We start from the raw sequence: 25,116 nt of genomic DNA on the forward strand, positions 1-25,116 counted from the left end.
AAGTCTAGTAGACCAACATACCATAAAAATTTCTTCATCCTCGGTGCCACGGTTCAGGTAGTTATTTAGGAAAAACTGCATTTTTTGGGGTTTGGGGGGGCCCAGCGCGGGGGGGCAGTGGCCCCCGGGGAGCAAACTAAATTTTTCCGTAGAAGTCTAGTGGGGCTACATGCCCACCAAATTTCATGTTCCCCGGTGCTTCGGTGTCCCTGGTATTGTTGACGAAAAATTTACGGGGGCCCCAGCGCGCGGGGGGGGGAGTGGCCCCCGGGGACCAAACAAAATTTTTCCGTAAAAGTCTAGTAGACCAACATACCATAAAAATTTCTTCATCCTCGGTGCCACGGTTCAGGTAGTTATTTAGGAAAAACTGCATTTTTTGGGGTTTGGGGGGGCCCAGCGCGGGGGGGCAGTGGCCCCCGGGGAGCAAACTAAATTTTTCCGTAGAAGTCTAGTGGGGCTACATGCCCACCAAATTTCATGTTCCCCGGTGTTTCGGTGTCCCTGGTATCGTTGATGAAAAATTTACGGGGGCCCCAGCGCGCGGGGGGGGGGGAGTGGCCCCCGGGGACCAAACGAAATTTTTCCGTAAAAGTCTAGTAGACCAACATACCATAAAAATTTCTTCATCCTCGGTGCCACGGTTCAGGTAGTTATTTAGGAAAAACTGCATTTTTTTGGGTTTGGGGGGCCCCAGCGCGGGGGGGGAGTGGCCCCCGGGGACCAAACGAAATTTTTCCTTAGAAGTCTAGTGGGGCTACATGCCCAACAAATTTCATGTTCCCCGGTGCTCCGGTGTCCCTGGTATCGTTGACGAAAAATTCAGTAAGGTGACGAAAAAAAAAGAAAAAAAAAACTTTGACAATCCCTATATGACCGCTTTCGCTAGCTACGCTAGCGGCGGTCATAATTATGTGTTAGTATTCCCAAACTCTCTGACAGTGTGATTTATGGGTTATTTGATTGTTGTCATATTTATACAAAAATATAGGCTATATAAAACATGTCTGTAATTAAAGTAAAAATGATTGATAAACACATCTTTGGTATGTTATTAAATGAGTGTCTTGTTTATTATAATTATTTTCATATAAAAGCAACAGAACTTAAATAACATCCAGTTTATTAGCAACACCGAGCACGAGCGTGAATCCCACGATATCCGCCTTCTCACGGGTGTCTGATCCACTGTGAGAAGAGAGGTCTGCCCGTCTCGCCTGCACTTTTTTCACTCCTCCTCTCTGCAGCGCCTAGTCTCGACTACAATTCAGACAAACAAGCCTAATGTGTTCGGACTGAAAACTACATCGGCGATGATTGACAGCCAATGAGAGAGCAAGATACAGGACAGCGGGATGATCGGGGAGGAGTTATAGACTAGACAATTTAAGAGATATATTTACAATCATATCATACAGAAATAAAGCACAAACATTTGCTTGACCAGCAGCAACAGCAGCACATTGCAAAATTATTTATTTACCCCCAACTCTCTTTGCAGAAACACACAATCCTTGCTCTCCTCAACCATTTCCTTCTGCATAATGTTTTTCATTTTCTCCTTTTTACTGCAAATCAGCGCACAGACAATTTGGATCGCAATCTTCTTGCAGGCTATCATTTTTAATAACAATTTCGGTCTCACGCATGCGTGATCTCGCGTTATTTCCATATCACTTCTCGCATACGTTTGCTTTTAGTGCTATCAGGCTAAAGTTAGCATTTTCCCAGATGTCCTACAGCACCTTTACATCTCTGGAGATTTCAGCAGAGGATGATTAAACAACTCCACAAACAGCATTACCAGCTTCACTTATCTTATTAATAAACAGATCGACTTTATTTCTGTCAGATGTCTACAGAAGCTCTTATTGAGATTAACAGTGGTTTAAATGTTGATGATTTATTGAGCATGTGTGGTTACCATTATGGTGATCAGTGTTTCATTTAGTTGACAGTTTGACTCTTGGCTTTTATGTGAGTGTGTGGTCTTTGTAACAGTGTTCAACAAAACACATAATTTGTTGCAAAGGGAACCTGAAACAAAGATGATTAGGTGATATAGTAATTCACTGATATTATCCCTGACCAAAAGTGGCTATTTCTTATTAATAGATCAGAGGCTAAAATCAGGCTAGGAACTTTTTTTTTTTTTTTTTTCTAAATCATGACCATTTTTTATGTTAAAAAAAAAAAAAAAAAAAAAAAAAATCACACTAGCATTATAAGAGCACCTCATGACCATGATATAATAACTTAAAAAATGCATTTCATAACCCGTTTGAGAACATCTGCTAATGCCTGATATGTAACTATCACTGATCTTAAAAGAGAAGAGCTGATAGAGAAGGTTGTATTTAATTAAATTGCACATTGATGTGATTGTTGTGTTGTAGTTTCAGGAGAAAGTTCAACAGCTGAAGATGAGCATCAGATTCCTGTGAGGAAAGACCAGATCAGACTGATTCTGCTGGGAAAAACTGGATGTGGGAAAAGTGCCACTGGAAACACCATCATCGGCAGAAACCTGTTTAAATCTACATCCGGTTCAGACTCTCAGACGAAACAGTGTCGGGCAGAAACTACAGTGAGGATGGGTTAAGAGATCTCAGTGATCGACACTCATGGCCTTAATAATTCTAGCTTTCGGCCGAACGCAGTCTACTTGCGCCTAAAGCACTAAGTGTGTCATGGCGTAGCGTAAATATCAGCAGTGCGTCACATTATTTGCGTCAGTCTAAGCGCAACTTAAGTCAAATCCATATGTTTGTTTGGCCGGGAGCTAGTTATTTTGCTTTATAAAGTTTTAAATGTGGACATTTTTCTTACGCATCGCTTCAGAAGGCATTTTATTAACCCCCTGGAGACATGTGGAGCTCTTTTATCATGGATAGATGCACTTTTATCATGGATAGATGCACTTTTATGGACTTCAAAACATAAAAAGCCATTCCCTGCCATTATAAGCGCATTATAAATAGCCAGGACGGCCGTCAAAAGCCAACCACCTCCTCCTCGTGGCGTCGGCTGGAAACGAGGACCCTCGGGGACCTACAGCGGGATGTTCGGGGTGTGAGTGCCGCCTGGTCAAAGTGGCGCCAAGTCACGGGAATGCTATGCGATCGCCGAATGCCCATCCACCTAAAGTCCAAAATCTATAAGATCATTGTACGCCCTGTCGCCCTGTATGGAGCCGAATGTTGGCCAGCGACTGCCAAACATGGCCAGCTTCTACACGCCACGGAAATGCGTATGCTCCGCCGGTCACTCGGCCTGACAAGGCTAGACCACGTCATGAACATCGACGACAGGAAGCGGATGGAAATAGCGCAGATTACGGAGAAGATGCTCGAGGCTCGTCTCCGCTGGTACGGCCATGTAACACGCAGCCATGAGAACTCAGTGGCGAAAACAGCTATGCGCCTTGACCCACCCGGTAACCGACCATGTGGCCGCCCAAAGATGAGATGGATGGACCGGCTCAAACAAGATATGAAGGACGTGCAAGTCGCCCCGGAGGACACTACGGACTGGAATAAATGGAGAGCAGCCTGCCAAAAAGCGGACCCTGCACCTGCGCGGGACAAACGCTAGGATGAAGAAGATAAATAGCCAGGACATTTTTTATATAACTCTGATTGTATTTGTCTGAAAGAAGAATGTCAAACACCCCTAGGATGAGTTGAGGGTGAGTAAATCATGGGCTAATTTTCCTTTTTGGGCTAACTATCCCTTTAAAATGCTTTCTCAATGGATCTGCCAGCTCTGTGTAGTAATGTTGTTGTGTGATCGAGATCGGCTCGAGTAAACCGCTGTCTAGTATTGCTCCGAGCGGATAAACTGTGTGTGCTGCGCAGCCTCAGGCGAGTAGCGTGGTTTCATTCTGCTTTCGTTTGCCGTGTGATGTTTCTCGTATGCGGCAGAAATGGCAGCTCTCTCTTATAAAAGGTCACAAAATGTGACCATTTACTCGCAGTCTAGAGCCCTGTATAGTGCTGTATTTCTGCTTTACATGAGCGCCACCTACTATTTTTGCTGCGCTGCTCACGCTCAATTAAAGTGAAAGCACACTTTTGATGGACAAAATAAATATGATTTCACACTAAAAGTACCTAAAATGCACATAATTTCCATGTATAGTGTGTTTTAATGTCAAAAATCAGAAAGACTCAAACATATTTATATAAAATGTACCCATTTAAACTTGTTTTTATTAATCAGTTTGGGTAAAAGTGGTGTTTTATAAAAAAATATATATACAGTGGAGAGAACAAGTATTTAATACATTGCCGATTTTGCAGGTTTTCCTACTTACAAAGCATGTAGTCTTTAATTTTTATCATAGGTACTCTTCAACTGTGAGTGACGGAATCTAAAACTAAAATCCAGAAAATCACATTGTATGATTTTGAAATAATTAATTTGCATTTTAATGCCTGATATAAGTATTTGATCACCTACCAACCAGTAAGAATTCCGGCTCTCACAGACCTGTTAGTTTTTCTTTAAGAAGCCCTCCTGTTCTCCACTCATTACCTGTATTAACTGCACCTGTTTGAACTCGTTACCTGTATAAAAGACACCTGTCCACAAACTCAATCAAACAGACTCCAACCTCTCCACAATGGCCAAGACCAGAGAGCTGTGTAAGGACATCAGGGATACAATTGTAGACCTGCACAAGGCAGGGATGGGCTACAGGACAATAGGCAAGCAGATTGGTGAGAAGGCAACAACTGTTGGCACAATTATTAGAAAATGGAAGAAGTTCAAGATGACAGTCAATCTCCCTCGGTCTGGGGCACCATGCAAGATCTCACCTCGTGGGGCATCAATGATCATGAGGAAGGTGAGGGATCAGCCCAGAACTACACGGCAGGACCTGGTCAATGACCTGAAGAGAGCTGGGACCACAGTCTCAAAGAAAACCATTAGTAACACACTACGCCGTCATGGATTATCTGCAGCGCACGCAAGGTCCCCCTGCTCAAGCCAGCGCATGTCCAGGCCCGTCTGAAGTTTGCCAATGACCATCTGGATGATCCAGAGGAATGGGAGAATGTCATGTGGTCTGATGAGACAGAAATAGAGCTTTTTGGTCTAAACTCCACTCGCCGTGTTTGGAGGAAGAAGGAGGATGATTACAACCCCAAGAACACCATCCCCAACCGTGAAGCATGGTGGTGGAAACATCATTCTTTGGGGATGCTTTTCTGCAAAGGGGACAGGACGACTGCACCGTATTGAGGGGAGGATGGATGGGGCCATGTATTGTGAGATCTTGGCCAACAACCTCCTTCCCTCAGTAAGAGCATTGAAGATGGGTCGTGGTTGGGTCTTCCAGCATGACAACGACCCGAAACACACAGCCAGGGCAACTAAGGAGTGGCTCCGTAAAGAAGCATCTCAAGGTCCTGTAGTTGGCCTAGCCAGTCTCCAGACCTGAACCCAATAGAAAATCTTTGGAGGGAGCTGAAAGTCCGTATTGCCCAGCGACAGCCCCGAAACCTGAAGGATCTGGAGAAGGTCTGTATGGAGGAGTGGGCCAAAATCTACAGGAAACGTTTGATCTCTGTAATTGCAAACAAAGGTTTCTGTACCAAATATTAAGTTCTGCTTTTCTGATGTATCAAATACTTATGTCATGCAATAAAATGCAAATTAATTACTTAAAAATCATACAATGTGATTTTCTGGATTTTTTTGTTTTAGATTCCGTCACTCACAGTTGAAGAGTACCTATGATAAAAATGACAGACTTCTTCATGCTTTGTAAGTGGGAAAACCTGCAAAATTGGCAGTGTATCAAATACTTGTTCTCCCCACTGTATATAGAAATTAAGTCACAAGAAGAAATTAAGCCTCGTCACAAGCATTTCAATGCACAGTTCTTCCCCAGTGTTAACTATGCAAATGACAAATAAATGCCTCTTGACTCTTCTTAAATATTTGTGTGTGCTGTAAAGTGGTTAAAAAAATGAAATCGGAATCGGCTAAAATCTGTATCGGCAGGTCAAACTCAATGCAAAATCGGAATGGGCCTAGAAAATTGTAATCGGTGCATCTCTATAATCTTTCTGATTGGCTGGTATCAAACATTATCACATAATCTGATGTTCACCTAGATGTTTCATTTATTTATTTCTACATTTGCCGTATAGTATTGTCGATGGGTTCAATAACACAACCTGCAAAAGGGGGGCCTTGGCCAGAACCTAGTGGTATTTGGGGGCCTTGTCATTTGAAAAGTTTGGGAACCCCTGCTTTAAGATATTTTAACTGCGCTTATTTCCGTCATTGGTATAAGTTGTAGTGGGTGGTAATAGACAAGAAATTTACAGTTTTCGACCATCTTGCTGACAACGTTTCTTTAGTCATTCGGCAGTCTTGCAGCCTGAACCCCTGCAAGAAATCCAACTATAAACGGATTTTAATGGTGATTGAATGTGGTTCAAATGAGCTGTTGTCACACAGAGGTGGTAAAGGATCAAAGGATCACTTGTAAGGTTTTTCTCCAGTGTGGATCCTCTCATGTCTTTTCTGATCTGCTGACAGACTGAATCTCTTGTCACAGTGTGAACACTTGTAAGGTTTTTCTCCAGTGTGAATTCTCTGGTGCCGTTTTAAACAGTTCGCTGTAGTGAAAGTCTTCTCGCACTCAAAGCACATGTACTCTCTCACACCCGTGTGAATTTTCTCATGTCTATGTAAATTGTGCAGCAGTGAAAAACTCTTTCCACACACAGAACATGAATGTGGCTTCTCCTTCGTATGAACTGTCAGGTGTTTCTTCAGGTTTGATGCACAAATAAATGTTTTGCCACATTGGTTACATGAGAACGGCTTCTCTCCGGTGTGGATCATCATGTGAACATTAAGGTTTGCTGATTGACTGAAACTCTTCCCGCATTGATCACATGAGAACAGCTTCTCTCCAGTGTGGATCCTCATGTGAACATCAAGAGAATGTTTGTATGTGAAATTGTTTCCACATTGATGGCATACATGCGGCTTCTCTCCAGTGTGAATCCTCTCATGTTTTTTCAGAGATAATGACTGACTATATCTCTTGTCACAGTGTGAACACTTGTAAGGTTTTTCTCCAGTGTGAATTCTCTGGTGCTGTTTTAAATTGTACGCTGTAGTAAAAGTCTTCTCGCACTCAAAGCACATGTACTCTCTTACACCAGTGTGAATTTTCTCATGTCCATGTAAATATTGCAGCAGTGAAAAACTCTTTCCACACACAGAACATGAATGCGGCTTCTCCTTCGTATGAACTGCCAGGTGTGTCTTCAGGTGTGATGCACAGAGAAATGTTTTGCCACATTGATCACATGTGAACGTCTTCTTTCCGGTGTGGATTCTCATGTGAACATTAAGGGATGATGATTGACTGAAACTCTTCCCGCACTGATCACATGAGAACGGCTTCTCTCCAGTGTGGATCCTCATGTGTCGATAACGATTTGCTATGTGTGTGAAATGCTTTCCACATTGATCACATGAGAATAGCTTCTCTCCAGTGTGGATCCTCATGTGAATCTGAAGACTTTGTTTTCTTGTGAAACTGTTTCCACACTGAGTGCAGATGAAAGATTTCTTGGCTCTTCTTTTCTTTAAAAATGTCTTTTTAGTCTTTGAGCGACTTTGAGGTTGGACATGATGTTCCTCCTCCACTTCACTCAGTTCTTCACTCTCCTCCTTCACTTCACTCAGTTCTTCTCTCTCCTCCTTCACTTCACTCAGTTCTTCACTCTCCTCCTCCACTTCACTCAGTTCTTCACTCTCCTCCTTCACTTCCATCAGGTCTGACATGAAAGAAACAAATATTACATTTAATTTTCAGTACATCAAAATAATTCAAAGAGAGAAATATAAAGTGAAAGGACATGAAAGTGAGCCCTGATGTAATAGTAGAAAGTAGACAACTGTTATAAATTATTGTGATCATTTGATGCCTTTTTATAAATGTAATTATCATTATAATAAAATTATCATTAAATTGATTATATGTTCTTGAAACTTTCCATGAATGAGGTCAATATATCTTCCAATTATTATTTTTAAAACATTGTAGGCACGAATCCCATGTTTCTTTAGCAAGAACTATTAAATGTATTTGATCAATGACAATTATCTAACATGATATTAAAATTAAAATATACAATACTTCCATGTTTTGACACCAACTTTGAGATTGATATTTATTTTACTAAAAACTTTTTAATTATTACTGGCCGTTAATATAATAATATTAATTTTGTAAACTGTTGAAAATGACTAAAATTCTGGTAACGTTGTTGCAAATTGGAAACCAGATATAAAATAAATATAAAATAAAACAATTAAAATAGTATTTAGCCTGATCTGATATTGACAATCAATATAAAAATGTCTCAAATCTCCCTTTACTGACCATATGTTGAAGAAAACCCAGAACATTCTGTACCATTTCATAGTTTAACTGTTTATCTAAACGTGATGAAGTGCTTGAATGTTTCTAACATGAATGTTCTTCAGCATCATGAATGAATGAAGAATAAACACCAACCTCTTTGTTCTTCAGGATCTTCAGTGTGTTTCATTCTGCAGGGTTCTGGATCACTCATGTTCTCACTGTCCTCTTTAATAAACTTTGCAGATTTCAGCTCTTCCTGATGCTTTCATGCTCGTCTTCACTTGTAGCTGATAGGAATTTACAGCATTTATTGCTGAATTACTGTGGGAGGAGCTTCACTGATGATGTGATTGCAGTGGGAGGAGCTTCACCGATGATGTGCAGGAGTGCAAAAAAAGATATTTTGTGGAAAAAAAAGATATTCTTATTAAATAACATTTGAAAAACCTGTATAATCGGAACACCAAATAACATTATTAACTATGCAAATTATTAACAATATACCGAAGTAAAATAAATAAATAGCCAAAGCTAAAGGCTAACACTTCTGTTGCCTTTTTCCGAGGGAACTCGCGCTGCATCGATGACGCTTTGGGAACGCCCCCACATGATTACGTCTGAAGCACATAAATCAACTAGTCCAATGGAAATAATGAACGTCACAGACGGGTGACGTCATGACCAGGAAAGGATAATAAGCACATCCGGTGCAACCGGCGCTAGCTTTTGTGCCTCAGCAAAGGGCTCTGTGTCAAAACTGTCTATTATATTTATTGTTTGTCTGTCACATCATTATCTAAAGTATGGCAAAACAGTTATTCAAGTCATGTGCTTCTCCTTGCCCTCGTTTCCTTACGGGTGGGGATACACACGATTTTTGTGTAATCTGTTTGGGAGTGGAGCATGCTATTGTCAGCCTTTGAGGGAGCTGACTGTCAGCATTGTGAGCAGCTACGGCTCTGCATGCTCCGCTCCCGCCCCGCATGCTCCGTTCCCGCCTGTCATTATTTGATGAAAGTGGCCAGGCTCGCAAACCTCAGGGTGTGGGACCCGCTGCTGCTTAGGCAGCACGGAGATCGCATACCTGGGGTTCGCAAATGGATCTCTCGGTGGGGTTGGAGACGGCCCCTGCCTTATCTCCTCCCTTATCCGTGGGATCCATTGCTCTTTTGCCTGTGTCGGAAGCCCATCCTGCGGCTCCTTCCACCCGGGGAGAGAGCCCAATGCTTCGGTACTCTAGCTCTGAGGAGGCAGATGTACTGAGCATTGGAGATAGTGTCTCAAACATTAGGGAAGAGGATTCGCCATCTCTTTCCGCAGCATATAAGGAGCTTGTGGAGGTGATAACTCGTGCTGTACATAAATTAAAAATTGAGTGGCCAGCCAAGAAAAAAGGAGCTCGTCCCAAAAGCAAGTTAGACGAGCGCATTTTATCTTCTAATTTATCATCTCCATCACGGGGCCTCCATTTTTTCCCGATCTACATAGTGAGCTATGTAGATCGTGGAATAAACCATATTGTTCCCTTCTCTTCAGTCCCCAGGTGCATACATATTCAGACATAAGGGGACTGAGGGAACATGGTTATGGGTTGATGCCCCGGGCTGAGCAGAAGCTCGCAAGCTATCTGTCTCCTGGTTAAGCATAGTCCCTGAAGGCTCCCGTGCTGCCCACTAAACCTTTAAAATTAAACTATATCTAATTTAGTGGTCAAAGCTTATACTGCAGCAGGTCAATCTGGAGCCTGTCTTCACACTATGGCAGTGCTTCAGGCTTATCAGGCAGACCTGTTGGGGGATCTGGATAATAGTGAGGGAGTGGGTCCGATGAAATTCGAGAACTTTGTCGGGCCACAGATCTGTCTCTCAGGGCTACGAAGGAAACCACTCATGGGTGGTCTATGGCAGCCCTTGTAGCTACTGAGAGACATCTCTGGTTAAATTTAGCAGAAATCTCTATATTAACGAATGGAGCAATAGAGCAGGTGTACTCGCCCAATAGAGAATCAGGGTTTGCGGGGGGGGGGGGGGTAACAAAATTGTTGCGTCCAATTTTAGATCTTCATCTGTTGAATCGCGCAGTCGAGAAACTCAAGTTCAAGATGCTCACACTCAAACAGATCGTGACTCAAATCAGATATGAGGACTGTTTTGTCAAGACAGATTTAAAAGACGCTTACTTCCATGTCTCCATCCTCTCTCGACACAGGAAGTCCCTGAGGTTTTCTTTCGGGGGCAAAGAATACCAATACCGGGTGCTTTCGTTCAGAAGAGTGTGCTTTCTCCACTATAGAGAACCACTTTCCTTGGTGTGATATGGGATTCAGTCACGATGCAAGCCACACTATTGCCTGTTCGTGTAGCTACTATCCTCACAGCCACAAAAGAGTTGAAACTAGGCCAGTCACACACTGTGAAACAGTTTGAGAGACTGTTGGGCCTACTGTACATGAGACCCTTGCAGTGGTGGCTCAGGACCAGAGGGTTCTCCCTGAGGGGAAACCCATTTCGTACGATCAAAATCACATGGCACATGATGGCAGTCTTCAATGCGTTGAGACATTTCCTCCCAGACCTGAGGGGCCATCATGTGCTTGTGGAGCACATAGACAACACATCGGTGGTCTCTTACATAAATCGTCAGGGGGGTCTGCATTCTCGTCCATTCTGCAAACTGGCGCACCAGATCCTCCTGTGGTCCTTAGGGAAAATACTCTCTCTGAGGGCAGTGTATCAGGGGGGCAAAATATAGGAGCAGACACCCTGTCGAGGCAGGGGCTGAGGCCAGAGGACTGGAGACTCCACCCCAAGGCGGTGGAGCAAATATGGGAATTTTACAGCCATGCAGAAGTGGATTTGCTTGTGTCTCAATACACAACGCTTTGTCCACTATGGTTTTCCCTCACTCACCAAGCCCCCTGGGGCTAGATGCTATGGTGCAGACGTGGCCGAGGCTACATCTGTACGCATTTCCCCCTGTTGCTCTGCTCCCAGGAGTTCTGGAGAGAGTCCGCCAGGACGGAATAAGTCTACTGCAAGTAGCACCATGCTGGCCGAGCTGAAATTGGTTTGCGGACCTAATTCATCTCCTCAATGAGGTTGTTGAGACCATCCTAAGCTCCAGAGCTCCAGCTACGAGGAAATTATATGCACTAAAGTGGAGAGTTTTTACTTTCTGGTGCCACCAGCATCAGAGGGATCCAGTTAACTGTTCTGTAAACACAGTACTTGAGTTTCTGCAAGATCGCTTTGCATCAGGTTTATGTCCTTCCACCTTAAAGGTCTACGTGGCGGCCATTGCAGCTTTCCACACCCTGGTGGGTGGTACATCTTTGGGTCAAGACCCCCTGGTCATACGATCCTTTGTGGCACCTTGAGGCTGAGGCCAGCAACTCGCACTAGGGTGCCGGCTTGGGACCTGGCAATAGTTTTGGAAGGCCTGTCAGGGACTCCATTCAAGCCCCTAGATTCAGTCTCAGAAAAATTTCTTACTTTAAAGACCATCTTTCTTTTAGCTATTTCGTCCCTCAAAAGAGTCGGAGACCTTCAGGCCCTTTCGGTTTCTCCCACCTGCCTTGAGTTTGCACCCAGGATGGTCAAGGCATTCTTATACCCTAAGAAGGGATACGTCCCTAAGGTGCCGACCAATATTCCGAGGCCTATTGTGCTGCAGGCTTTCTGTCCTCCTCAGTTTGCTTCTTCGGACCAGGAAAAACTGAATCTCTTGTGTCCAGTGTGAGCACTGGATACTTATGTCCAGTGTGAGCACTGGATACTTATGTCCACAGGGCTGGGCCGTGGAGAAAATCAGATCAGTTGTTTGTCTGCTTTGGATCACCTAAGAAGGGTCTTCCAGCCTCTAAGCAGACAATCAGCAAGTAGATATTTGAGGCTATAATAATAATAATAATAATTCGTTACATTTATATAGCGCTTTTTCTGAGACCTCAAAGCGCTTTACATAGATGGGGGAATCTCCTCAACCACCACCAATGTGCAGCATCCACTTGGATGATGCGACGGCAGCCATATTGCGCCAGAACGCCCACCACACACCAGCTTACTGGTGGAGAGGAGACAGTGATGAAGCCAATCAGTATATGGGGATGATTAGGAGGCCATGATGGACAGAGGCCAAGGGGCAAATTTGGCCAGGATGCCGGGGTTACACCCCTACTCTTTTTCGAAGGACATCCTGGGATTTTTAATGACCACAGAGAGTCAGGACCTCGGTTTAATGTCTCATTGGAAGGATGGTGCTCTTTGACAGTATAGTGTCCCGATCACTACACTGGAGCGGTAGGTCCCACATAGACCACGGGTGAGCACCCCCTGCTGGCCTCACTAACACCTCTTCCAGCAGCAACCTGGTTTTCTCAGGAGGTCTCCCATCCAGGTACTAACCAGGCTTGCTAACCTCTTACAATAACAAAGGTTTACAGCTTTCCTGTAGCTCAGTGGTAAGAGCATTGCGTTAACAACGCAAGGTTGTGGGTTTGATCCCAGGGGATTGCACATACCTATGTATAAATGTATAGGATAATGCAATGTAAGTCGCTTTGGATAAAAGCGTCTGCCAAATGTAAATGTAATGTAATGTAATGTAAAGGTGTAGGTTGATGACGCATAAGCTGAATTATGGAACTTGTCGTCATGCCGATGGATCTAATAATGTTTATGGGTGAGTGAGTACATTGATGTTTTTAACATGACTGTGGTATGTAGCAGGTCGCCCATATGGAAAAGGTTTGCTAAAAACTCCTGTGATTCTAATATGTTCCAACAGAATATTGTAAGGGACATATATGCTGCAAAAACCACATATATAAATTGTATAATATTAGTGTATTTTTAATCATATTATGTCATATATGTCCTACATACAACTGAAGCCATATAGATTTTCATGATGTAAAAACATAGGAAAATAATGCTAATTTAATATGAATGTCCAACATGGATGTGTATAAAACAGTGCAGTTTACCAATCAGTATAAGGCTGTACTTCACTCATGCTTGTTCTTATCTTGTCCTAAGTCAAGCCCTATGCCTGTAGTCAATCATGGTTACTGTATATACTGTATAATCAGCCTTAGATAAAACACAACATTTAAACTACACTAACAAGCACACATTTATTAGAGTGTGTTCTACAAGATACAGTTGCATATTTCACATATAAATAGTTTTCATTTTAAATCCTGCATCACCAGATTTCATTTTCATTTGTGAAAATTTCTCTAAACATTATCACAGTACTATGGTATACAACATGCAGTTCTATTCTTAACATATAACTTTCCTAAATGTCGAAGTGATTCTTGTGGGTAAAATAAAAAATAAATTCTAAAAAAAATAATTCAGTGGCTTAGTAAATATCACAGCAATAATTAACTTTATTCACTTAATAAAATCTCTGAATATCATTTACTTGATAGTTTGAGTTGAACATACCGAAATAGGCTAATTGACTAAAACTCCAACAATTAATTTTGTCTGAAATGTACAGTTATATTTAAGTTTGAAGTTTTTCACTAAAATAATTTAGTATTTGACTAACCAATTATTTATTTAAAATACACTGAGCTAATATATTTGTGAAATTTCCATCACCATATTTGAGAATGGATAATTAAAATGATCTGTTTCAAGAACCACAAATATTACTTAAATAAAATCAATATTATTAATATTTAACACGCATAAGAAATTAAGTTTACTCAATAGGCCTATTAAAACAATGCGCGCACCTCCCCCCTCCCCTCTGACGTGACGAGACAACAGCTCAGCGGTTGAGTGAGCGCGCGCTGTTTGAATTCTCTTCAGTCTTCAGAGAGTTCTCCTCTTCTCTTCTCAGCGGCGCAGAATTGGTGCATTTCCTCTGTGAAATTCAGGTGTGTGCATGTTTTATTTGGTCTGTATAATCATTAATGTGCTTTAAATCATTTTATTTAATGCGAAAGAACATACAGAGATGCAATGTTACTCACCGAGTGTCGGCTCGCGTCTGCCTTTTCGCATGATTGTAACGCCTTGCATAAACACACGACTATATTCCTAAAGATAGTGAATATAACTAATTTGGATGATAAAATGTCCTCAGAACTGTGCACTATTTGTTTATTGGCAGGTTATGGAGTCAGTCGCGTCGCAGTATCTTTCGGCTGTGAGTGACGCAGGACGGCGGTGTAAAGTTAGAGGCTTCCCCGCAGAGGCGAGTCCATCTCCGGGATGGGAACCAGCGCTGATCCGGTGGATACTGGATAACAGACTGGTTGATTACACTTGAATTACTTGAATGTTTAGGCCTAAATGTTTAATTTTTACTTCGAAAATGTTTCTTACATGAGTTTAAATATTGTATACGTGTTAAAAAGATTATAAAATATGCTGTATTGCTGTAGGCTACTCATTGACAATAAAGGCCAATGTCATGTAGTTATACTGGTGGTTGTATGGAATATTTTTTACAAAGGTTTAGAGGAAATAAAAAAGTTAATATTACTGGCATATAAACACAGTTAATATTACTCATAAATATTTGTTTTTAAATGTTCTCCCCAAATTATTTCTACTCAATTTTATTTGTTAATGTACCAAATGCAGTTACTCAGATCTATTTAATTAGTTTTACTTACATTTACTCAGTTAATACAGTGTATGTAATTTATTTCACTGCTTAAAAATCTAATCAATATTCTAAGTGTAAAAATGTTTCACCAAAAAAAATTGAGTAAATAATATTAAAAGTTTTTTGAGTGAATCACCACCAGAGTTCATATACAAAAGCATATTCCAGCCAATTTTCAACATTTTAATCACTGTTCTAGAAACATATTTGACTCAACTTTGTTCATTTGCAATAATATGTTATGATTTGTTCACAAACAACAGGCCCAGACAGTTCACAATTAATGTAAATGCACGGTCTTACAATGTCATTGCTTTATAACTGCTCTTTCAAATCCTGTAGGAAAATTAACAGTCTTCATAAAGGTCAGTGATATTCTGACAGCTAGTAATCCTCGAACCGGCTTCTGCACTGTGTACAATTTAAAGGGATACTCCACTTTAAAATTAAAATTCTGTCATCATATATTCACCCTCATGTTGTTTCAATCCTTTATGAATTTCTTCTGCTGAACAGAAAGGAAGATATTTAGAAGAATATCAGTAACCAGACAGTTTCTGGTCTCATTGACTTCCATAGTAGGAAAAAAAGTCAATGAGACCAGAAACTGTCTGGTTACTGATATTCTTCTAAATATCTTCCTTTCTGTTCAGCAGAAGAAAGAAATTCATAAAGGATTGAAACAACATGAGGGTGAGTATATGATGACAGAATTTTCATTTTAAAGTGAAGTATCCCTTTAAAAATTTGCCAACTGCATTTAAGTGAATCAGATGTTGGTCATCAAAACATGAAATCTGTATGAAACACATAAACAAATGACACAAAATGTGTATAAATTCTATATGACTTTAATTTGACTAGCATATGATTCAATATAAGAACTTTAAATGATTTATATATGAATTGTATATGAGTTTTATATATTTCTACTAATACCATACACATTTGCATACTTTTGTCATGTAAAACTCATATAAGTCTTTTAACAGTATTCATATATAACGCAAAAATCCCCTACAAGTTGTATGTGTGCTATTTAGTATGAAAGTGGCCATAATCGGTCTGATTTTGTATAGGACATATATTGGCCTTATATGAAACACAGAAGGTAATTCTGGCCGATTTAAGTAAGGAAGATATATGGTTGCTGTATATGAACCATGCAGGTTTTTTTCATATGGGCGCAATTGCCAAAATGGCGGTCACAAGTTTCTGTTCGTCTTGTTGGTCACGGTAACCCCGCCCCCAGCCCCTGACGCGAGCGGTTCTTACTTCTAGACCAGCAATGTTTTGGTGCTACTTAAGAACCACTTTTCCTGGTTCAGAGCTGGTGCTCTGGGTGTCGAAAAAAAAAAGAACCCATTTGAAACTAGGCTCTAGGCGTGAACCAGCACCAGCACTGCCTTGGTGGAAAAGGGTTAACAAGTCAGTTTATTTGGCGAATTAAACTTGTGAGGTAACGCAGCGCTGTTTCACTTGGTCTACACTATCACACTAAACTGCATTTGAGTGTGTTGAAAGTTATAATGTTATTCTATGCGTTGGTTTGTCCGTATGAGACTAGCAGTAAGCTAGATGAACATTAGAATAACATACTGATCATATTCTAACATTTCATCATGTTGAGCTATATGACATTGATTAGTTTTATGTGCATTTGCTCAACTGTCTAATAAAGTACATGCAAGACGTCTCTGTCAAGTCGAAGTTTGCGGCATCTCGAAAACACCACGACGATATTGATCCTCGTTTTAGTTCTCCTTTTGTCCCAAAGTCTGCTTGCCATGGTCCATAATGTTTGAACGAAACAACTCCATGAGCGTGCCGCTAGACGTAGCGCAGTTGTCTCCATGGTTACTATGGCAGTACGAGCGGAAACCAGGGATAAGCGGATATTACGTCAAAGACAGGCGACAAGTGAACATGGACGAGCCATTATTAGGGGTTCATGCACGAAGTGCTAAAACCCTATTGTAATTGTTAGGGTTTTTATTATAATTATTCCGCCTTAAAACTGATCGTGCAGCCCAAACCGTAAATGCTGGAGTCTTGAAACTTGGCCAAATGGTAGTCCTCAATTTGGGGAGAACCTATCAAAGTATGACCCCGATTGGCCAATAGGTGGCGCCACAGCAAGCAAAAGTATGAAATTGCTCATAACTCCTAGACGGTTTGTGTATATTATATTGAATATTCACGATTATGTCAAAAACCTACTTTTGCGAACTTGCAACCAAACCAGTCTAGGACAATTCTCTGGACTCTCTAGATCAATAATTATCAAAAAAAGTTGAACTTTTGCATTTGGATGGCTATAACAGGGTCATTTAGAAAATGAACTCGAAAGCCTTTAAATCCTAAACGAAAACTCAGAACTTCACGAAAATTGGTGAGCATATGTAAAATAACATTGTAAACAAGCATGCACAATTTTATGGAGATCAGACCATAGGTGGCGCTATAACTGTTAAAAAGCTTTGAAAACCATATATTTCCTATGTTAAACTGGCTGGAAATGGTCTTTTCCATGTATGATGTCAGTGGTTAAATGGTTGCCAAATAAAACTTAAAGGTGCCCTAGAATGTGAAATTGAATTTATCTTGGCATAGTTAAATAACAAGAGTTCAGTACATGGACATGACATACAGTGAGTCTCAAACACCATAGTTTTCTCTTTCTTATTTAAATCTCGTTTTTGAAAAACACCCCTGAAAAACAGGCGAATCTCCACATAACATCGACTGTGACGCAACAGTCGGGATCATTAACATGTACGCCTCTAAAAATTTGCATATGCCAGCCCATGTTCAAGGCCAGGCGAAACTGCACAGCCGAATCATCGGAAGTTCTGCAGGTGAAGAAACAAGCAGGAGGGAAAATGGCAGATGATGATCTATCTATAATCTATCTATCTATCTATCTATAATCGGATACCGCTACAGTTTAATTCGAAGTTGTTAGTTGCTCTGCCCATTTCACCACGAACTGTTTTTCTAACCTGGAACAATATCAAGCAGCCAGGCTTCTCTCGGCGTCTCAAACGGACGAAGGGGGCAATTTCAACTCACGTTATATTCCCGCAAGCGGTAAGTAGTGATTTTATTAACGATAATTTACACTGTGTTATTTAGATCCAGCGCGATATTGTTTTTTTCCTCGAGAGACATTGTGGCTTGCAAACGAGCGAACGAAGCATGGCAGTTGCTCAGTGTTTGGATGTACAAATGAACACAAAAATATTTTTTTTAGCTCCTTCATCCGAGCCTCTGAAGAAACAGTGGGTTATGTGAATTTCTGATGTGTAATTGTTCAAGTTCAGACAGATAATCTTTCTCTCAAAGTCGTTCAACACTATTTATGCATCAGTAAATCGCGTTGCAGTGATAAGATCTTCATTCACGCGATCAACAGGCTGTCATCTGCTCAATGGTCTGACTCATCACTGCAACCTTTTATGTGACGGGAATAGATCTAAATACTTAAACTTCTCACGATTTGTAAATCCCGATAGCTGTAATAGTAAAAACTTATAAAAGCTGTAATAGTAAAAGTTTTCCTGATAGCTCTGAAATACATTTTGAAAATATATTATTTCAAAATACATTGAACATAAATCTTTTAAATTGTTCCTCATGTTACATCTGTAAATGTGTAGCCTACATATTGTGTATATTTCACAAAATATATTCATGCCTTATATCATGTTTAGTTTTCAATAAATGTTTTAGAATTTTTATTTAAACACCACGTTTACCATTTATAAAGCTATGTAATATAATAGGCTATTATATATTACATTATATTATAGCCTATTATAACCTATTATATAAATTGTACATTGTTTTTCATGCTTCATATACTCATTCCGTTTACAGTTTGGTGATGGCCACTAGCCTATACACTTAAATGTTAACCTCACATTTCAGGATATTTTATCTGATTATCAAATAATTCCCTCCATCAATTCTTCTTTTATGTAAATGACGCGAGACGTCTTTTAATTGGCGCGCGCACTCGAGTTGCATTTGAACCAGATTTGAACTGGAGTTGCTATAGAAACGGGCGGGAAGCTCAACTGACGAGAAGCTCAAGTGACGACAAGCAGCAGCTCCGTCTCTCACTGTTGTCTTCGCTAATTTCAGGTAAGTTTAGTCACCAAAATTACACAAATAGTACATACAAATGTTTCTGACACATTCTTTCATGTAAATGACACGCTTCCGTTGAATCAATTTACTTTATAGAAATGGTATAGTGCATCTTCGGGAAAAGTCAGTTAGCATCTCAAAATTTAGGTAAGTTAAGGTTAGGTTGATTAGACTTTAGCTGTAAAGTTTAGGCTTTTAATCTTATGTGTTGATTAGAGGTTTTGTAAAGGTTTTGCTGGCAATTTTTCAATGTGAATGGAAGTAAACTATAAATTATCTTAAAAGTAATTAACTTAAAAATATTCACTGGACGGTTAATTCATGTAATTCACGTGACGGAATGCCCACCTGGAGGGCAAATTGGGGTTTTATAATGCCATTTATGCCTAACATTAGTATTAACATGAATGTCACGCAACCGCTTAATTCGCAGGTAACGTAACGTTAACTTGACTGTTAACGTTACACACCGATTAATAACCTTAAGTTACTTAAAAAATATATATATTCCTGGACAAGCTGCTTTTTTTTCTTTTTTTACAAGTGAATGAACGATTTATTTGTCCAAAGGACAAATAACTTACAAGACCAGGGTTAATGCCAAGCCCTGGTTTATAGATTTTTATAATTTTATTATAATTGCTTCAGAAGACATTTCTCAATGCTGCTATTGTCATACAATTGAAAGTATTATATTCCTACTTCCATAGTATGGCAAATTAGTACAAATTAGAAAAGTTTAGCATGTAAAGAATTTTGATGCACGTTATCTTACTTTTCCCCTCATTGATAGAAGTTTTCATTTTCAGGTGTAGCTAATCCTTTACAATGTGTTATTGAACCTTTCCATTGTATAACATTTGTAAACTACATTTTAATCTTGTGTGGTTTAATATTTATAGTACTCAAAGCACAGCCTAAATAACTTAAGGGTTAACATTTATAGAGTAGTCACACTGTTATTATTAAATGTTTATGACATAATAAATCACCATTAGTAACATCAGTCAATCTGTTCACTTTCCAGATGGGGCATGAAGAGACTGGACCACAGCACGAAGAGACTGGACCACAGTGCTAGTTTGGCACCCCACACTACTTATATTTAAAGGGGACATATCATGCTAAATGCACTTTTTTAGCCCTTAAATGCATTTTGTTGTATATTTGGAGTGTTTAGAAGTACAGAAAATATGAAATTATTCTCTTCAGGTGCTTCGTTGATATCTTTATATTCTGTTTTGGTCATATTTTTCAACCTGTTCCGATTTTTCTGTTATCTATGACGTTTTTTGAACTATCATGTCACAGTATTTGCAGCAGAACTGCCAAATAAGGACATTGACTTCCGGCCCAACACTTCCAGCAATCCGCCATTTTTATTTCTCGCTGCAATTTTGTAGTCCAAGCTAAAGGGTGCAGAAGTTTTGAGAGGGTAAGTTAAAATGTTCGGTTGTTGGATGTAGTAACCCACACGCTTCATTACACCGTCTAATGTAGATGAACTGCCACGCTTGTGGCGCATGTTTGACTGAAAGAACGAGCAGAGAGAGAGACCCGGTCGCGCGCGCGCTCGCACTCTCTCTCGGAGCCCGGCGAAAGTGTAAACAAGACACCGTCTCCAAACTAGACGCTGTCTTGCTCTCTCTCCCTCGCACATATTAATCAAAATAAATCGACACGGTGGTAAAAGGTCGGAAGACCAAAGTTTCATGTGTAAATACAGTAACACACCATTGCGATACATCCATATGAAGACGTTGTTCTGCAGGTTCGTCGTCTTCATTTTCATCTCGCTCCGGCTTCGACTCTGGCTCGAACATGTAAGGCTGGCTGGACAAGTCTTCCATTGTTGACATTTTGTCAATAACGTGTGAATGAAAAGTTTCTGTGCCGCTAGATAATCCTATCTCTGCTATCAGACTACAAAAATGGCCGAACGGGGTGGAGTTGAACTGAGTGTCACCGCTACAACCTGGAGAGGGGGCGGGGTATGAAGTGTCTCAATATTATTTAAAGAGACCGCACCAAAACGAGTTGCTCTCAGAAGCACATCAGAAACGGGGTAGAAAAGGGGCCTGTGGAGCTATAATAATGAGGAATTCAGACCCAAGCATTGCAGTTCTGCTTTATATAGACCACAAATGTATGATTTATATGTAAAAAGGAACAATTTAAAAGCAGGATATGTCTCCTTTAAGGGTTAGTTCACCCAAAAATGTATATTCTGTCAGTAATTATACACCCTAATGTTGTTCCAACCCCTTAAAGGATTAGTTCACCCCAAAATGAAAATTTCCGAATAATTTACTCACCCCAATGCCATCCAAGATATCCATGTCTTTCTTTCCTCAGTGGGAGAGAAATTATGTTTTTGAGGAAAACATTTCTGGATTTTTCTTCTAACAACAGACTTCATTGGTGACCATCATTTTTAAGTAAAAAATCAATGCAGTTTCAAAAGTCTTTGAAGTGTTTAAACGGGCTGTACGCGATCACAGCTGAAGAAGAGGTTGTTATCTAGCGAAAAGATAGGTCATTTTCAATTTTTTTAATAATTAATAGACTTTTTACCTTCAATAGTTCGAATTGAGCTGATCAACAAACGGACAGGGAACTACGTCATCACGATGAAAGGTCGCGCCGGCAATACTATTTGAACTACTATTCATATTCATCAGAAGTACCAATGAAGTACATTGTTAGAAGAAAAATCCAGAAATGTTTTCCTCAAAAAACATAATTTCTCACCCACTGAGGAAAGAAAAACATGGATATCTTGGATGGCATTGGGGTGAGTAAATTAGTAGGAAATTTTTATTTTAGGGTGAACTAATCCTTTAAAGGATAATTCCGGTATTTAGCACTTTGAGTCTATTTTCTGGTTTGTTTTGGATGAACTAGAGTGGTGGACGATGGGTCCTGTCTCGACTCTTGACTCGTTTAGAGTCGCCTTTGACCGCTTCAGAGTGGCTGGCTACAGGCATACACTAACATGTCCTTAAAACAACCCTTAACGTTCGTTTTCAAAACTGCAACTCACCGACATGCCGGTAGCTAGCCACTCTGAAGCCGTCAAAGGCGACTCTAAACGAGTCAAGAGTCGAGACAGGACCCATCGTCCACCGCTCTAATTCATCCAAAACAAACCAGAAAAGAGTCTTAAAGTGCTAAATACCGGAATCATCCTTCAAGACTTCCGTTAATCTTCAGAACACAAATTAAGATATTTTTGATGAAATATGAGAGCTTGCTCACTCCTCCATAGTCTTCTAGGCAATTTCATTCTGCCTTTTCTGCCCAGAAAGTTAGTAAAGACATTGTTAAAATAGTCCAAGTGACTGGCTCAACCTTAAGTTCATCAAGTGATGACAATAATTTTTGTGTGCAAAAAATGTGTGGGCCTCTGAGTGAGTTCACAAAAGTTCCGCACTACATCGAGACCCATATGCGTCATCTTCTCGCTGCTCTAGTGAACTCTAGGGCCGGGACGACGATACTATCACGATACTTGGGTGCTGATACTGCTGGTATTATGATTTTTTTTTAAGAATTGCAATTCGATATTGCGATTTTTTTATTTAATTTTTTAACACTAGACCATCAGAAAATGTTAAATCATACACTTAAATACAGACTGTATAGGCTAAATGAGGTATAAGATGAGTCATATTTACAAAAACAATTCATCACATCTTTCTGACTTATTTCAGAAGCATCATACAGTTAGTACTACATTCTCTTTAATAAATGATTCGATAACAAATACATTTTGTAACAGTCACTTGTCCCCATCTTGTGGCGAAACAATATAATCGATAAATGCGTTATTTTAAGGGGCCAATCACACCTAACACATTTTTGGAAGTGAGAGGCGCCTTTTTCAATTGATTTCCTATGGCAGTGCACGTTCTGCGCACTGTTTATGCGCCCCAGGCGCCTCGCGTTTAACCGCCGGCTGCGCCTCATGTTTTTGGACTTGAAAATAAAATCAACTCGAATCAAATGAATGGAGAGGCGGGTCTTCCGTTGTAGTGAACACCAGAGAATGTGATGATGGAGGATAAACTTGTGGTGCTCTCGCAGGTTACGAGGAGCTTAACAACTTCACGAATCGTAACTACCACAATGTTAACAGAAAATAAACGAAGTTAATAAAAGGCTGATTTGACGTTTACTTGACTGACAGGACAGCTGTTTCAGTGTTTGCCTAGCAACAAAAAAACGCAGTTCACTGCTCGTTCTGTGTGATTGAGGCAGTGCTGTGCTCCTCACTTTCTCAAACCGGAAAAACGCGTTAGGTGTGATTGGGGCTTTACTCTATTTTGATCCCGTTTATAAACATCAGTGTTTATTATTTGAAATTTAAACTTTTATCCAAGTACTTCTATGATAATTTGAACTATTGTATCACAGAAATAATGATACTATGAGGTTGAAAAGATTGTTTGTGAAGCTGTTTCATGACGACTCTGGGTCAGCACAGCTTTAAATGTTGCGATATGATTTTGTCAAAGGTTTAATAGACAGACGAAATGGTAGCAGATCGTATGGGCGTTTGAATCGAGATCACATTTTTTTAAAGATGAATCGTGCAGGTGCAGCTCTTTTGTCTTATCTCTCTCCCAGTATACGAGTAGCGCGAGGGCTTTTCAATGCATTCAATCTCAGGTCGCTTTTAGTAGAGGAGTGAGCCAGCTCTCAGATTTCATCAAAAATATCTTCATTTGTGTTCTGAAAATGAACAGGAGTCTTACGGGGTTAGAATAACATGAGGGAGAGTGATTACTGACAATTTTTTTTTGGTAAACTAAATCTTAAACACAGTTTTCATTTCATTTAAATGTTTATATTAAAATATTTGTTGTTGTTTTTTAAGCTATAATGTAGCGTTTAAAATGTATGAAAATCATATGAAATTTTCTACTTTTTGATGTGCTATAAAAGTGTGTGCTTATAATTCACATGGTTGTGTTAATAAAAAAATTAAGTTGGACGAATGGTGCAGAATTTTTTTATACCTTAAAATAACCTTAAAATAACATTTTAACTTGAAAGAAAGTGGACATTTTAATGTTCTTTGAATGTTGTATTGTTAATAACATTTTGGGGGAAAGAACGTTGCAGGAACGTTATGCTTACCTTAAGATGATGTTCTAGCAATGTTATGCTAATGTTCCAGCAATGTTGTGCTAATGTTCTGGCAACGTTATGCTAACATTAAGATAACGTTCCAGCAACGTTATGCTAATGTTCCAGCAACATTATGGCAATGTTATGCTAACCTTAAGATAACATTCCATGAACGTTATGCTAACCTTTATGAATGTTCCAGCAATGTTGTGCTAACGTTCCGGCAATGTTATGCTAACCTTAATATAACGTTCCAGCAACGTTATGCAAACCTTAAGATAATGTTCCATGAACATTATGCTAACCTTAAGATAACGTTCCAGCAACGTTATGCAAACCTTAATATAACGTTCCATAAACATTATGCTAACCTTAAGATAACATTCCATGAACGTTATGCTAACCTTAAAAATGTTCCAGCAATGTTGTTCTAACGTTCCAGCAACGTTATGCTAACCTTAAGATAATGTTCCAGCAACGTTATGCAAACCTTAAGATAACATTCCATAAACATTATGCTAACCTTAAGATAACATTCCATGAACGTTATGCTAACCTTAAGAATGTTCCAGCAATGTTGTGCTAACGTTCCAGCAACGTTATGCTAACATTAAGATAATGTTCCAGCAATGTTGTGCTAACGTTCCAGCATTGTTATGCAAACCTTAAGATAATGTTCCAACAATGTTGTGCTAACGTTCCAGCAACGTTATGCAAACCTTAAGATAACGTTCCATTAACATTATGCTAACCTTAAGATAACATTCCATGAACGTAATGCTAACCTTAAGAATGTTCCA

At 40.0% G+C, this 25,116-nt stretch overlaps 1 protein-coding gene across 1 annotated transcript in view; it reads right to left on the reverse strand.

Annotated features, from left to right (window-relative positions):
• Nucleotides 1-6,495: 6,495 nt before the first annotated feature.
• LOC311299329 (uncharacterized protein) overlaps nucleotides 6,496-25,116 on the reverse strand; it is a gene marked incomplete at its 3' end in the record, with an annotated part of 32,463 nt that continues 13,842 nt past the window's right edge. Inside the window, exons 2-4 of the mRNA XM_084422847.1 lie at nucleotides 8,555-8,766; nucleotides 6,684-7,811; nucleotides 6,496-6,545 (exon numbers count right to left, since the gene is read on the reverse strand). Coding sequence (XP_084278973.1) covers nucleotides 6,496-6,545; nucleotides 6,684-7,811; nucleotides 8,555-8,612 — 1,236 coding nt within the window. The 5' untranslated portion in view covers nucleotides 8,613-8,766. The remainder of the gene's footprint in view (nucleotides 6,546-6,683; nucleotides 7,812-8,554; nucleotides 8,767-25,116) is intronic.

This window comes from Rutilus rutilus (genome assembly GCF_951802725.1).
Source record: "Rutilus rutilus genome assembly, chromosome: 1".
In the NCBI taxonomy this organism is placed as follows: domain Eukaryota; kingdom Metazoa; phylum Chordata; class Actinopteri; order Cypriniformes; family Leuciscidae; genus Rutilus; species Rutilus rutilus.